The 12,588-nt window shown below is 61.3% G+C and overlaps 1 protein-coding gene across 1 annotated transcript; it reads left to right on the plus strand.

Annotated features, from left to right (window-relative positions):
* Positions 1-6,728: 6,728 nt before the first annotated feature.
* On the plus strand, positions 6,729-11,527 carry LOC115909191 (glucagon receptor-like). The gene is made up of 13 exons (XM_030958323.1): positions 6,729-6,806; positions 7,354-7,450; positions 7,724-7,831; positions 8,087-8,208; positions 8,285-8,391; positions 8,457-8,617; positions 9,367-9,522; positions 9,792-9,852; positions 10,173-10,242; positions 10,607-10,695; positions 10,841-10,979; positions 11,259-11,300; positions 11,456-11,527. The coding sequence occupies exons 1-13, from the start codon at positions 6,729-6,731 to the stop codon at positions 11,525-11,527; spliced, it is 1,302 nt and encodes a 433-aa protein (XP_030814183.1).
* The last annotated feature ends 1,061 nt before the right edge of the window (positions 11,528-12,588 follow it).

Below are 12,588 nucleotides of genomic sequence, written 5' to 3' on the forward strand. Positions count from 1 at the left end.
AGCAAAGGATTTTTCATAAAATATGTCTGTGACAATTGGGCAAGTTGCTTTTTCACTTCATTTTGCCCAAAGTGAGGGGAGGGAGCTTTCCCACCAGCACTGTGCCTGGGGGCTCTCAGTGATTCCCAGATCACCCAGATTTGGCTGGAGGAGACACATCCTGACATCTCCTGTGGTAGCTGGGCTTCCATCTGTCCCCCCTGGAGCATCCTGCCTTGTGACAGCTCAGAACCTCCAGTCTCAGGGCCTCCCCACCCCAGCTCTAAGCCAGGTTTTGTATCATGAAGCTCTGGCAAACTTGGGGGGAGCTTTTATGCAGCCCTCTCAGACGTTCTGGCGAGAGGGAAATGCAGAGCACAGCTCTCACCTGGCAGGGCTGAGTGACTTGAATGCTTTGCTGAGCACAAAAGAGCAGTGCCAGCTACAGCCCCGGCTGAAAATGCATTTTCATCCATCACAGTCCCAGAAGGTGGCAAACATCCAACACTTGGGACAGCTGGAAGGCTGGGAAAGACCCAGAACTCAGAGCAACTTCTTCATCCCTTGGTTTTACAGAACAGCATATTAAAGGTGTGGAAAACACATCTGTTCTGAGAGCAGCTAGGGGCACCCCCAGTTCTGGGGCATCTGTCTTGGTTTGGGAAGCCAGGAGTCTGCTAAGGAAGGCAGGAGCCTCCCCTGAAATAGAAAATGTAAACCCTCTCCACCCCTCCAAATTGCTATAAATTTTAATTTAAGGGGTTCTCAGGCAAAAAATGTGGGAGCAGGAAATAACAGTTCTTGAATAGGGAGGAAAATAAAAAGATAAAATAAACAATGCAGTACACTAGAACAACACTGACAGAGTCAGAACCCAACCTGACACCCTGTGGGTCAGGGTGCTGGCAGCAGTCCCATTGGAATTGTGGCTCAGCCCTCCTGCAGTGTCAGGGGTGGTTCTGCTGGAGCAGGGATCCTGGAGAAAGGTGCAGTCTCCTCTGAAGATCCAGTGGAAGAGGCAGCTGCTGTTCCTCTGGGGAATCCAGTGCAGAAGCCGTGCAGTTATTCCAGGATCTCCAGATTATATCCAGGTAGGAATGTGTCACAGACATTTCTTTCATGAAAAATCCTTTCAGGATTTTCCTGCTGAAGCTGAGAAGTTCAGCAACCAGACATAAACAATAGGTTATCTGCTGCTGTGGAATGTAACAGGTCTGCCTGGATTGGTCCAGTTTGGATGTTTGGAGTTGGTGGCCAATCCAGGACTGAGCTTTCTTGGAGACAGTCCGGGAGAGCGAGGTTTGTTATTCATTCTTTCTTTTCTTAGTTTAGGTTAGCAGCTTCTGGAAACTCTCCCTTTCTTTTTCTTTTTAGTATAGTATAGTATATGTATATATCATAACATAATAAATCAAACCTTCTGATCATGAGTCAAAGATCTACATCTCTTCCTTCACCCAAACACCCTTGTGACCACCGTCAACAAGAATGCTTGGCTCCTCCCTCTGGGCTCACATCTCCCAATGGGATGCTGTGGTTCTTATCAGCCATGCAGTGACATCCAATAGCTGTTATCAGCAGATGTCCCTTCCCAGGGAGGAGTGGTTGTGACTACTCAGAGAGATAAGGCAAACTGCCCACTTGGCAAAAGACAACTGCCATACAGATGGTAACAGAATACATCTTGCCTTGCAACCTGGAACAGCACCCCAGGCCCACAGGGGCTGCTCACCCCCTCTGCCCTGGGCTGGGAGGAGCGAGAGCTCAGCCCCCACACTGGGGACAGAGCCACTTACTCCTCAGAGTGACTGCACACGTGCTCTGGCAAACACCAGAGGAGATCCTCAGCTTCCCTCAGGAGTCCGGGGGACCACCCTGGGGACAAAGCAGCGATGCCACCTCTCTGAGGAGCAGTGAGCAGCTGCTGGGAGGCTCTGATGAAGATGTCCCGTAGTGATTGCACCTGGGGCTAACCCGGACCCTGGCCAGCTTAGTGATGATTCAGCTAAATGACAATTAGCGGTGTTTTCACTTGGAGGGGGTCAGCAAGGACATCTCCCACTGTCCCAGGCTGCTCCCAGCCCTGCCCAGCCTGGCCTTGGGCACTGCCAGGGATGCAGGGGCAGCCACAGCTGCTCTGGGCACCCTGTGCCAGGGCCTGCCCACCCTCACAGGGAACAATTCCCAATTCCCAATATCCCATCCATCCCTGCCCTCTGGCAGTGGGAGCCATTCCCTGTGTCCTGTCCCTCCATCCCTTGTCCCCAGTCCCTCTGCAGCTCTCCTGGAGCCCCTTCAGGCCCTGGCAGGGGCTCTGAGGTGTCCCTGCAGCCTTCTCCTCTCCAGGTGAGCACCCCCAGCTCTCCCAGGCTGGCTCCAGCCCTGGGGGCATCTCTGTAGCTTCCTCTGGACTCTCTCCAGCAGCTCCAGCCAGGTTTTCCTTGTGCTGCAGCCCCAGGGTTGGAAACAGCAAAAGCTGCAACCAGGCTCCGAGCAGGCAGGGAGGAAATAAAAGATGCATTCTATTGTCTGCTCCCTGAATTCCCGGGGTCTGAACCCTTGGAGTGTGGATGCTGCCCTGCCTGCCAAGGCCCTTCGGCAGAGCAGGGACAAAGAGCCCAGCCCCGGGGCAGGATGTGAATAGCGATGGATTTCAGAGAAGGTCTTGATCTCACCGTTAAAACCTTCCGGCGTGAATTAGGCGAGAATCCACATGGAAACCGAGGAGACCCGGTCAGCTTTGAATCCCGGTTTGCATCCCGGGGGCTGCTGCAGGGACCGCAGCTGCCGAGGGCTCTGAGTGAGAGCCAAATCCAATGGAGCCTTTGTGAGCCGGGAGCAGTCATTGATCACACGTAACACCGGCTGGAGTGACCTTTGTGTGTGATGGAGTGGGGTCCCTGCCTGTCATCGCCTCAGGGGGTGGAAACAAGCTGGAAATGGGGTGGAAGTGGGATGGAAATGGGGTGGAAATGAGATGGAAATGAGGTGGAAGTGGGATGGAAATGGGGTGGAAATGAGATGGAAATGAGGTGGAAGTGGGATGGAAATGGGGTGGAAGTGGGATGGAAATGGGATGGAAACAGATAGTCCCGTTGTGCCAAGCTGACCAAAGCCCCAAGAGCTGCCCCAGGGGCAGCCCTGGAGATGGCTCAGCCGCAGGGAGCCGTGTCCCTCCCCACGCTGCTCCCTGGCCACTCACGTGCTGAGGGATTTCTCTCCCACAGCCTTTTCTGGGAAGTTTGCTGCATAACTGGGGCTCGGCATGTGTTGGGGAGTGCTTCTGTTGTGCTGATTGCTTCTGGATGGGAGCAAAGCCCCTTGATTAGCAGATGCTGCAATAATGCACACGGATGCATTCCCCCATCAATAATGGATGGATGAAGTGAAAGCTGCCTTCAGGAGGTGTTGCTGCTGGTAACAGCACTGGGGGGAAGGGATTTAGCCCTGGGGGTTCTCTGGCTGGGTGTTTATCCCTTAGTGACCATGGCTTTTGTCACAGGGATCAGGGACAGGACCGGAGGAAACAGCCTCCAACCAGAGGAGGTTGGGGTTGGATTTTGGGAAAATTTCTTCATTGAAAGAGAGATCAGGCACTGGAACAGGCTGCTGAGAGCAGTGGTGGAGTCACCATCCATGCATGTGTTCCAAAAACTTGTAGATGTGGTGTTTTAGGGACATGGGTTAATGGTGGACATGGCAGTGCTGCCTCATTGGACTCGATGATCTCAGGGGGTTTTTCCAACCTAAACAATTCCATGATTTTCCCATGCAGGGCCCTGGAGGATGCTCCCCTCTCCATGAGCACCCCTGCAGCTCAGGCTGCCCAAGGAGCACCAACAGCTTCAGTGCCTGAGACCACTCCAGGACAATTTTCCCAGCTCTGATGGTGAACATCACCCTTAATTAATAAATAAATCAATTTACCAGTCGTGTGTCCTCAGTTACGACTGTGTGCCAAGCCCACCCTGGCAGCACAGCAGCTGTTGGGAGCAGGGTGCTGTCCCAGCCCCTCTTCCCGTGGCTCTGAGCACCCCATGGATCAGGATCTGCCCTGGCAGAGCCTGGAGCGCTGCAGTCGCTATGGAGACCCACCTGAAGTGCATCCATATGGAGAGGAACAGCTCGTTCCTCATGTCCCCATTCCAGGGACATGGGAGACAATCCCATCCAGATGGACCTCAGCAGGACAGTAACATCCAGAGTTCTGTGATTCCTCTCTAGGGAATGGCATCCAGGGCTGCAGCCCCCAAATCCAGCATCCTTGTGGGATGAGCCCAGCCCATGCTCTGCTGCCTTTGCGTGGGTTCACACGGGGGCATCTGTGGGGTGCAGGTGTGCAGTGTCAGTCTGGGAAGGGGGACCTGGCTGGAATCATCCCCCATGAGTGCCCAGGGCTGTGCCATCATGGAATCATGGAATGGTTTGGGTGGGAAGGGACCTTAAATCCCACCCAGTGCCACCCCTGCCATGGCAGGGACACCTCCCACTGTCCCAGGCTGCTCCAAGCCCTGTCCAGCCTGGCCTTGGGCACTGCCAGGGATCCAGGGGCAGCCACAGCTGCTCTGGGTACCCTGTGCCAGGGCCTGCCCACCCTCACAGGGAACAATTCCTAATTCCCAATATCCCATCCATCCCTGCCCTCTGGCAGTGGCAGCCATTCCCTGTGTCCTCCAGGCTCTCGTCCAAAGTTCAGTATCTGTCAATGAGCAAATACCCTGGCGCTGGCTCGTGCTGGGGGAGGCACCTGAGGCCTCATTTTCCCCCCAGACAGCAAATCCTTACCCTGGGCTGCTCCCCCAGGGCGTTGTTTGTCACTTGGAATCAGCAGACACCGCTGGCATCACTGCAGCCACAGCTGTGACTCCTCATCCCCCTGGCTCCTGTGTCTGCTCCACTGCAGCAGCTTTGAGACAAACATCTTAAATTTGTAAAACAAATGTGTGTTCTGGTGCATGCAGCCAGGTTGGGGGATGAACCCCCCCTGCTGCAGGGCAGGATGGGCGCCAGCATTGCAGCAGGAGGGAGCACAGCTGCACTGGGAGCCTGGTAGGGCTGCACTGGTGATTTGGGGACCTCAGAGGGATCTCCTGCTCCCCTGGTGGCAAAATCCCCTTCCCCAGCACAGAGCCCTCCCTCCCACTGCCAGCACCTGCTGGGGAGGCTGCAGCACCAGGGCCACCAGGCTTGTCCCGTGGCTTGTCCCTGCCCTTGGAGCCCCCCTGGCTGGGTGGCAGGGCCCGTGGATGTCACCGGCTGTGCCCTCTGCCGGATCCACTCCTGTCCCCAGGGGACGGTGGCCCCCACAGCCCACCCTGACAGCTCAGGGGCTGTCACCCTGACCAGGGGACAGCCAGGGGAGGGGAAGGACTGATGGAGGGACCGGGGCTCTGGGGAGACTGAAGGGGGCTGGGTCCTTGATCTGCTCCCTTTGCCCCGCAGTTTGAGGGTTGGACCCCCATCCCCGTCCCCGTGTGCTGCAGCTGGGGACCCTCAGTGGGGCTGGACCTGGTCTCCCATCCCCGTGTGATTCAATCAGGGACCCCGGCAGGGCTGGGCCCCCATCCCCGTGTGATTCCCGGGGGGCTCCGTGTTGCAGCTCCGCGGGCGTGGGGGCGGCGGCGCCGGGACCCCCCGATCCCGGCGGGCACCCGGAGCCCCGGGAGGCGGTGCCGCCCCCGAGCTCCCCCCGAAGCCCCCCCAGAGCCCCCTCCCGTCGGGGCACGGCGCTGGCAGGAGGCGGCTCCGCCGCAGACGCCGCTCGGTCACCGCCGCGTTCACCTCGCGGAGCCGGGGCTGCCGGTGACACCGGGAACAGCGGGAACACCGGGAACAGCGGGAACAACGGGACACCGGGAACAGCGGGAGCATCGGGAACAACGGGCACAACGGGAACAACGGGAGCATCGGGAACAACGGGACACCGGGAACAACGGGACACCGGGACACCGGGAACACCGGGAACAGCGGGAACACGAGGGCTGCCAGAAACACCGGCACTGCCGAGGCTGCCGGGAACCCGGGAACAGCGGGAACAGCGGGACACCGGGAACAGCGGGACACCGGGACTGCCGGTCCCGCGGCGCCGGCTAAGCGGGCGGAGGCAGCGGCGGAGCCCCGGGATCCCCTCAGGCACCGAGCGGGACCGGCTGGGGACCCTCGTGGGGGATACACCGGGAGGTCCGTGCTGTTGGGGGGCCGGGCTGGGATCGCCCAGCCCCGAGCGATGGAGCCCCGGGGGAGGCGGAGCTGCTCCTGCCCCGAGCCCCGGCCGGGCTGGGAGGGCTCTGGGCCGGCGGGGCCGGGCGGGACGTGCTGGGGCACGGCTGGAATGAGGGGCCCAGCCCGGCCGGGAGTGGGGGCCCAGGGAACCGAGGGAGGTCTCGCCCCCTGTCCCTGCAGCCCCTTCCCGGCTCACCCAGGGGTGCCCTGGGGTGGCACTGGGGCTGTCACGGCTGTCACGGGGCATTTGCTCCCCTCGGGGCTGGCAGCTGAGCAGCTCATCCAGACGTGAGAGCCGTTTACACCCTGGCTGCTCTGCCTGGCGCTCCCCGAGGTTTTGGCTCCCAGGACATGCCCAGGACCTTCTCCTCTGCTGGCTTGGGGAGCAAATCTCTGCCTCCGCCGGGTGTGGGTGGCTGGCAGAGCCGAGCCGCCCCCGTTCCTCCACCTCTCCCCAGGATCGGGGTCCCCGGCCCAGTTTGAGACGCACCCCGGCACTGGGAGCACCGGTCAGGCTGGGAGCGGCCATGAGGGACGCGCCTGGAGCTGGATCCCTGCGGAGCCTCGTCCAGCTCGCCTGGCTGTGCCTCTTCTCCTCCGTGCCGGTGAGGGCCGGGCCGGGGCAGCGGGGTTGGCACTGCCGGGCTCTGACCCCGCGGGGCGGCTCCATCCCGCTCCATCCCGGCTCCATCCCGCTCCATCCCGGCTCCATCCCGGCTCCATCCCGGCTCCATCCCTCTCCATCCCGGCTCCATCCCGCTCCATCCCACCCCATCCCACCCCATCCCGCTCCATCCCGCTCCATCCCAGCTCCATCCCGCTCCATCCCGGCTCCATCCCACCCCATCCCACCCCATCCCGCTCCATCCCGCTCCATCCCACCTCCATCCCGCTCCATCCCGCTCCATCCCGGCTCCATCCCGCTCCATCCCGGCTCCATCCCGCTCCATCCCGCTCCATCCCGCTCCATCCCAGCTCCATCCCGCTCCATCCCGCTCCATCCCGCTCCATCCCACTCCATCCCGCTCCATCCCCGCTCCATCCCGGCTCCATCCCGGCTCCATCCCGGCTCCTGCCCAGCCCCGAGCTCTGGCAGCGCTTCGCGGGGGCCATCAGGGCGCTGCAGGCTCTGACCCAGCTCCGGGCTTGCAGCCCGGCGGGGCCAAGGTGCTGGAGAAGACCTTCGAGGAGTGGCTGCGGTACCGTGACGAGTGCCTGAGGAGGATGGCGAGCGAGCCCTACCCGGCAGGTACCGGCCGTGCCAGCTCGGGGGCGCGCAGAGCCAGGGCTGGGCTTGTCCCTCTCCAGCGTCCTCTGCTCCGCTCACCCACGGGACTGACAGGGACCTCCACATGTCCGATGGGGACCCAGGGCTGGGTGTCCTGGGGGGCTGAGGCTGCTGTGGGGCACACAGGCCCATTTCAGGTGGCATCAGCCCCCTCAGAGGCGCTGGGATAACAGGGCTCGCTGTGTCTGTGCCACCAATCCGAGCATTGGCTGTCCCTGTCCCTGCCCTTGGAAGGGCTGTTCTGTAACAGGACATTTGACATGTACGCCTGCTGGCCCGACGGGAGCCCCGGCACCGCCGTCAACGTCTCCTGCCCCTTCTACCTGCCCTGGTTTGAGAAAGGTGAGGATGCCCTCCTGCCATCCCCGAGCTGGAAGTCAGGGCTGAGCCCTTCTGGGGCTGGAGGGGCTCTCAGGGCTCCCCTCCCTTCCCCTGACAGGGGCGGAGGGACCCATGAGCAGACCCGGAGTGAGGGGACACCGGGGGCTCCGAGCAGAGCCAGCTCTGGAGCAGGGCCCTGAGCAGGGGCAGATCCCCCATCCCTGGAGAGGGACTTGGGGGAGCCTGGGGCACTGTGCCGGTGCTTGGTGTCGGCAGTGAAACACGGGCTGGTGAGCCGCAGGTGTGGCACCGACGGCCAGTGGGTGACAGTGAACGGCAGCCAGCCCTGGAGGGACTACTCGCAGTGCGAGGATGAGCTGGAGGTCACTGCTGAGGAGGTGGGACCGCGGGGATGGCCAGGGCAGCCTGGCCGGGGGTGGACCCGCACTCACCTGGCGCTGTGCTCCCCTGCAGGAAGGCGCCCGCCGGCTCATGGTGAGCTTCAAGGTGCTCTACACCGTGGGCTACTCTCTGTCGCTGCTCACGCTCATCTCCGCCCTGCTCGTCCTCACCGCCTGCAGGTAGGACACGGCCCTGCCCTTGCTCCCTGCCCGCATGCCCGCCCCGCCTGACGCCGCTCCTGCAGGAACCTGCGCTGCACCAGGAATTACATCCACGCCAACCTGTTCGCCTCCTTCGGGCTGCGCGCCACCTCGGTGATGGTGAAGGACGCCCTGCTGGAGCGGCGCTGGGGCGTGGAGCTGGTGCAGGTGGCGGACTGGGAGGCTCTGCTGAGCCACGAGGCGAGTGCTGGGCTGGGGACAGCGTGGGACCCTCGCCCAGGGCAGGGCTGGGGGGGGGATTGGTGCCCATGCAGCCCCAGAGCCCCGCTGGGTGAGCTCTGGGGTGCCAGTGCTGCCCATGTGTGGCTACAGGACATGAAACAACACGAGCACACCCTGCTGCTCTCAAGGTGAAGAAAAGGGAAGTTTACTATTTGACTCTAACATTTATAGTTTTCTAAAAGTGACAGTGGATTGGAGGGTGAAAGTGCCACCTCTCCAATGACGCTGGACAAACTAACAGTTTATTAAATTTCTCTTCTTCTATAAAAGAATGCAAAACAATAAGTTATTTACAGAAAGAGTGTGAGAAAGTTTGTTACAAGAATGTCAACATCAGAAGGCTTAGAGAATCTTAAAAAATCAGGGTGACACCCATGCACCTGATGGATGAGGTTTTGGGGTGCCTGTGCATAGTCCTGGGGTGCCCATCCACACAGTGGACACACTTCTGGGGTGCCTGTGCTGCCCATGCCCCAGAGGGTGAACTCTTGGGATACCTGTGCACCTTCTGGGTGAGCTCTGGGCCTGTGTGGCACCTGAGGAATCAGCCCTTGGTGCCACCCATGCCCCTGATGGGTGAGCTCTGGGGGTGCCTCTGCAGCATGGGAGAACTCTCAGGGTTCTTGGGGTGCCTGTGCAGCAGCACACCCCGTGGATGAGCTCCTGGGGCGCCTGTGCTGAGCCCTGGGGTGGCTCTCCCGTGGCAGGCAGCGCTGGGGTGCCGCGCGGCGCAGGTGCTGATGCAGTACTGCATCCTGGCCAACCACTACTGGTTCCTGGTGGAAGCTGTCTACCTCTACAAGCTGCTCATCGGGGCCGTGTTCTCCGAGAAGAATTACTACAGGCTCTACCTCTACCTGGGCTGGGGTAGGGGCCCCCTGGGCATGCCGCGGGGAGGGGACAGTGCCCGGTGTCACCCGAGGGCACCACAGGGATGGGAAGAGTGCCTGGTGTCACCCGAGGGCACCACAGGGATGGGAACAGTGCCTGGTGTCACCCGAGGGCACCACGGTCCCGACTGTCCCAGGAGGGTGTGGGGTGGGGGCTCTGCCACCCCGGGGGTCCCCCCAGCACGGGGGTGGTTTCTCAGCTCAGGAGGGTGCTTGGTTTTACAGGGTTTGCTGTGTGACTTGCAGGGACCCCCGTGGTGTTCGTGGTGCCCTGGATGGCCGCCAAGTACCTGAAGGAGAACGCAGAGTGAGTGGGGATGGATGGACAGGGATGGATGGATGGATGGATGGATGGATGGATGGATGGATGGATGGATGGATGGATGGATGGATGGATGGATGGATGGATGATGGATGGATGGATGGGTGGATGGATGGATGGATGGATGGATGGATGATGGATGGATGGATGGACGGATGGATGGATGAGGGATGGCTGGAGGGCGGGTCTTGCTGGGATGCTCAGAGGCTGCTGAGGGTCCCTGAGCCCCCTGGCTGGGGCTGGAAAGCTCTTGGATGATGCTGTCCCCAGCCCAGGGTGACGGTGCTGTCTCTCCTCCCTGGCAGGTGCTGGGCCCTGAATGAGAACATGGCTTACTGGTGGATCATCCGCATCCCCATCCTGCTCGCCTCCCTGGTAGGGAACAGCTGCCAGCCCCGGGTCTGTTTGGACAGCAGCAGCTCAGCCCCTGGCTCCTGGCCCTGGGATGCTTCCAGCAGAGGCCAGGAGGGAGAGCTGGCCTGCAAGGACCAGCCAAATGCACAGGGGGTTCAGCAGTTGGCTGGCCCCTGGTTCTGGGGGTTCATGAAGGAATCTGGGGCGCTGAACCCCAGGGAAAGGGGCTGGGGGTGGCTCCTGCTGCTTTGTAACTGGGATTTTGGGATGGCAGGAGGGGAGGAAGGGTGGCAGCCTCAGCAGCACAGGGGGTGCCATCTCCTGCTGGGTGAGCAGGGCGGGGGTGCTGGGCTCTGTGTGCCCCTGCCCTGTCTCCTCCTCCCAGATCAACCTGCTCATCTTCATGCGGATCCTCAAGGTGATCCTGGCCAAGCTCCGGGCCAACCAGAAGGGCTACGCCGACTACAAGCTGAGGTGGGCTGGGGACACTCTGGGCTAACAGGATAACGCCACCTCCACACCCCCTACCCCTCCCCGGGCCTCTCCTCCACCTTGCACATCCTTAAACGAGCGCCCTGGGATTAACTGGGAGTTTTACTGTCCCCTTACTGTTCTGCAGGCTGGCCAAAGCCACCCTGACCCTCATCCCCCTCTTCGGGATCCACGAGGTCGTTTTCATCTTCGCCACGGACGAGCAAACCACGGGCATCCTGCGCTACGTCAAGGTGTTCTTCACCCTCTTCCTCAACTCCTTCCAGGTGAGGTGGGAGTGAAACAAATCCTTGCTCTGGGCACACCACAGAGCAGAGGTCAGCTCCCTCTCTGAGCTTGCTCTCCTGCGGTGCTTCCATGGGAAGGGTGGCACCATCTCTGCTGCCCTTGAGAGCGTGCTGCTGCCTCCTGTGCTCTCTGGGCAGTGGTGCCATGGGGACCCCAGACCTAAAAACACCCAGGAGTGGCCTGGGGGGAGCCTAAGCCCATCTCAGCCCCAGGAGAGGAACAGCAGGGAGGGGGCTCACTGCTGGCTCTCCCTGCAGGGCTTCCTGGTGGCTGTGCTGTACTGCTTTGCCAACAAGGAGGTAACGTCCCTGGCCCTGTCCTTGTACCTGTCCCTGTCCTTGTACCTGTCCCTGTCTCTGCCATGGCATCTCCTGCCCTGCTTCCCCATCCCACCCCGTGCCTGCAGGGAGGGCACAGCCACGGATAAGCCCCTCCTCCCTCCCCTCCATGGCAGGTGAAGTCTGAGATGAAGAAGAAGTGGCAGCTCTGGAAACTCGACCACCCGGTGCTCTGCTGTGCCCAGTGAGGTGGTGACCAGCCAGGGTGGAGGGGCTGCTGGCCACCATGGCCACAGGGCCTGGCTGGAGGCTGCAGGAAGCTGTGCTGGGCAGTGCCCACCCGGGATGGCCAGGCTGGGACGGGTGTCTGGCTGTGCCACACTGGAGCTGCTGGAAGGGACATCCCTGCTGTGACCCGAGTGGGAGCTGGCACTCCTGGCTCTTGCCAGGCATCGCTGTGTGGGCAGCCCTGCTGCTTCTCGCCCTGCCTGAGCCCCTGCAGAGCCTGGCAGCCTCCCCCAGGACACCTCCCACACAGGGAACCCCTGGGACACCCGCACCCCCCTGGGCACCTGTGGGATCACAGCAGCCAGGGGCAGCCTGGCTCTGCAGTGGCAATGGGAGATGCTGCCACACCCTGGGCCACACCACAGCCAGGGCTTCACTGTCCCCGTGTCCCAGCCCAGGACCATCTCACCAGGCATCCACAGCCACCCTGACAAGCTCTGCACAGCGAGGGGCTGCTCCTGCTCCCACCCTCATCACCAACACAGAACAGCAGCTCCCATCCCCTCCTCGCTGCCCTGCAGCTGCACAAACCCCTGGTGCCCCCTGCCATGGGCAGAGCCAAGGATGGAGCCCCAAAACCACTTAGGAGTGAAGGATTTGAGAGCAGCAACTCACTGGGACAGAGCCCAACCTCCCCCATGCCAGGTTCAGCATCCAGCCCAGCCTCCCCTGTTTTCTGGGGGGCAAGCTGGATTGCCAGCCTGGCAGGAGCTCAGGAACCAAAGGCTAAAATCCTGGGAGTTTGCTTTCCAGTGGGGTGCCAAAGCATCCTCCCCCCTGGCCAAGCAGGCTGTGGATCCTGGGAAGCCCAGGAGCAAGAGAAGCAGCCGAGGTGGTGTGGTTTGAGCAGGGCTGCTCCTGTCCTGGTCCTGTGCAGTCCTGGAGCAGCTGGAGACAGCCCCAGCCCCCTGCTCTGGCCCGCGGGAGCAGCACGGACACTGCCAGAGCTCGTTCCCACCACATTCCTTCCTTTGCCATGCACGAGTCCCCTCCAGGCAGGAGGAAGCAGCTGGGAGCTCCA

Source organism: Camarhynchus parvulus, chromosome 14 (genome assembly GCF_901933205.1).
Source record: "Camarhynchus parvulus chromosome 14, STF_HiC, whole genome shotgun sequence".
Taxonomy (NCBI): Eukaryota; Metazoa; Chordata; class Aves; order Passeriformes; family Thraupidae; genus Camarhynchus; species Camarhynchus parvulus.

What these genes read in the sequence shown, in the direction of transcription:
- LOC115909191 (XM_030958323.1), top strand. Translation starts at nt 6,729, where the DNA reads ATGAGGGACGCGCCTGGAGCTGGATCCCTGCGGAGCCTCGTCCAGCTC. An exon ending in GAGCGAGCCCTACCCGGCAG is followed by an intron (nt 7,451 to 7,723) that starts GTACCGGCCGTG and finishes TGCCCTTGGAAG; the next exon opens with GGCTGTTCTGTAACAGGACA. An exon ending in TACGCCGACTACAAGCTGAG is followed by an intron (nt 10,696 to 10,840) that starts GTGGGCTGGGGA and finishes ACTGTTCTGCAG; the next exon opens with GCTGGCCAAAGCCACCCTGA.